General features: G+C 32.1%; 1 protein-coding gene across 1 annotated transcript; it reads left to right on the top strand.

Annotated features, from left to right (window-relative positions):
- Positions 1–495: 495 nt before the first annotated feature.
- On the top strand, positions 496–1,929 carry LOC125811344 (UDP-glycosyltransferase 75C1-like). The gene has a single exon (XM_049490847.1). It carries the CDS (start codon positions 496–498, stop codon positions 1,927–1,929), a length of 1,434 nt encoding a protein of 477 aa, XP_049346804.1.
- The last annotated feature ends 383 nt before the right edge of the window (positions 1,930–2,312 follow it).

Raw genomic sequence — 2,312 nt, forward strand, 5'->3', positions numbered from 1 at the left:
GTACTCATGCATTTATTGCGTTTTTTACTGAATAATAATGATGATTCATGGAAAAATAAAAAAAATCATGTTTTTGTATCTCTAAATTGTCAGCACACGTTATATCTGGTAATAAAACATACTACTTCCTATCATTATATTTGTTTTGTTACTTACTATAAAGTATTCATGCATTTCTTGTTTTATTTGTTGCTGAATAATAAAGTTTATTTTTGGAATAACAATAAATCTAGATACTTCTTGGAGCTTCTAGAAAGTTTGAGTAAAATATCTTTTGATATTTTTTATTTAATAAATATTTATATAAATCTCAAAACTTAATAGTTAAGGTATATATTTAAAGAAATATAATAAATTTTCTAGATTTTTGTTATATCTAGAACAATCTATTTACTAGTATAAATATATGTGACCTTAATCAGTTGTAGCCAAGCCAGTTCAAAAACGCCTTATTCATTAATAAAATTCTCCTGCCCAAAATCCTCATTCTCCTTCATGGATACTTCTCTTCTCACCACTCAAAACATGAAAAATTTGAAGAATGAAAAGTCTCATGTTCTTATAGCACTATTCCCAGGCCAAGGCCAAATTAATCCTTGTCTTCATTTTTCCAAACAATTAATCAATTTAGGCATTGGAGTCACTTTAACCACGAGCCTATCAGCTTTCAGTAAAATAAAAAAACTCCCAAATATTGAAGGGTTAAGCTTTGCTCCTTTCTCTGATGGCTATGATGGCAAATTCCAGTTAAGTTCAGTTGATGATTTTCATATGTTCTATTCTTCTGTAAAGTCCCGTGGGTCAAAATTCATTTTCAACTTGATCCAATCAAATGCAAAAAATGGTACCCCTTTTTCACATGTCATCTACACTATAATCATGGAATGGGTTGGTTTAGTGGGCAAAAAAATTAATATCCCATCTACATTATTTTGGATCCAACCTGCCACAGTTTTTGATATTTACTATTATAGATTCACAGACTATTCTGATTATTTCAAAAACTGTGATGCTAAGGATAAAATAATAGAGTTACCAGGATTGCCACCACTTAGTCCAATTGATTTTCCTTCTTTTGTGTTTGATGACATGGAGAGTTCCAACTGGGCAGTTAAGTCTATTAAAAGGCAAATTGAAATGTTGAGTAGTGAAGAAAATCCAAGAGTTCTTGTGAACACGTTAGATGCTTTGGAATTTGATGCTTTGAGAATTCTAAAGCATGTGACTATGGTGGGAATTGGGCCTTCAATTCCTTCAACATTTCTTGATGATAATACTTTTCGAGCTGATATGATTGAGATTAGTTCGAAGAATTATATAGATTGGTTGAACTCAAAGGACAAGGGATCAGTTATCTACATAGCATTTGGAAGTTACTCTGAAATATCAAGTCAACTGATGGAGGAGATTGGTCACGGATTGCTTAAATGTGGGAGGCCATTTTTGTGGGTGATTAGGGAAGGACAAGACGGGGATAAGATGGAGGACAAGTTGAGTTGCAAAGACAAACTTGAAAAGCAGGGGAAGATAGTGAGTTGGTGCTCGCAAGTGGAAGTTCTAAAACACCCTTCTGTTGGTTGTTTTTTGACTCACTGTGGATGGAATTCAACGTTAGAGAGCATAGCATCTAAGGTACCTATCGTGGCATGTCCACTCTGGAACGATCAAGTTTGTAATGCAAAACTCATTCAAGATGTTTGGAAGAATGGTGTTAGAGTTAATGTTAGTGAAGGTGGTGTCGTGGAAAGAGATGAGTTCAATAGATGTATCACGATCGTGATGGGGGACGGTGAAGAAGGGGAAGAATTGAGAAGAAATGTCAAGAAATGGAGTGATTTAGCTAAGGAAGCTATGAAGGAAAATGGTACATCAAGTGTGAATCTCAAGGCTTTTGCTAATGAGATTTTACTTGGTTATAATGAGTACTAAATCACTCGTGAATAGATGACTTCAATAAAATAGCTAGTAATCAATTAGTCTTTTTAAGAGTTTGTTCTTCGTTTCAGAAAAAATAGTGAATTTCTTTGAAATTATTCATAATGAAATAATATACTTTGTTTCTGAAATAATTATATCAATTTCTTCCTCACTTTAAATTTTTAATTTTTTTCTTTCATTGATTTCTTATTCACTTTTAATTATTTTTAGAAAATTATGTTAATTTTTTTTTAAAAAGAGCGTCCTTTAATTTATTTATTTTTAAAATGTACACACGTGATAGACACGTGTGTACAAACATAACAAATTTATTTGGTTGAAGGTGTCACATCATCACAAAAGGTTCACGAATGTAAGAAAAAATTAGTTCTAGG

The sequence above is a fragment of the Solanum verrucosum genome, unplaced genomic scaffold, assembly GCF_900185275.1.
Source record: "Solanum verrucosum unplaced genomic scaffold, falcon-dt-bn FXZP01000132.1, whole genome shotgun sequence".
Classification (NCBI taxonomy): domain Eukaryota; kingdom Viridiplantae; phylum Streptophyta; class Magnoliopsida; order Solanales; family Solanaceae; genus Solanum; species Solanum verrucosum.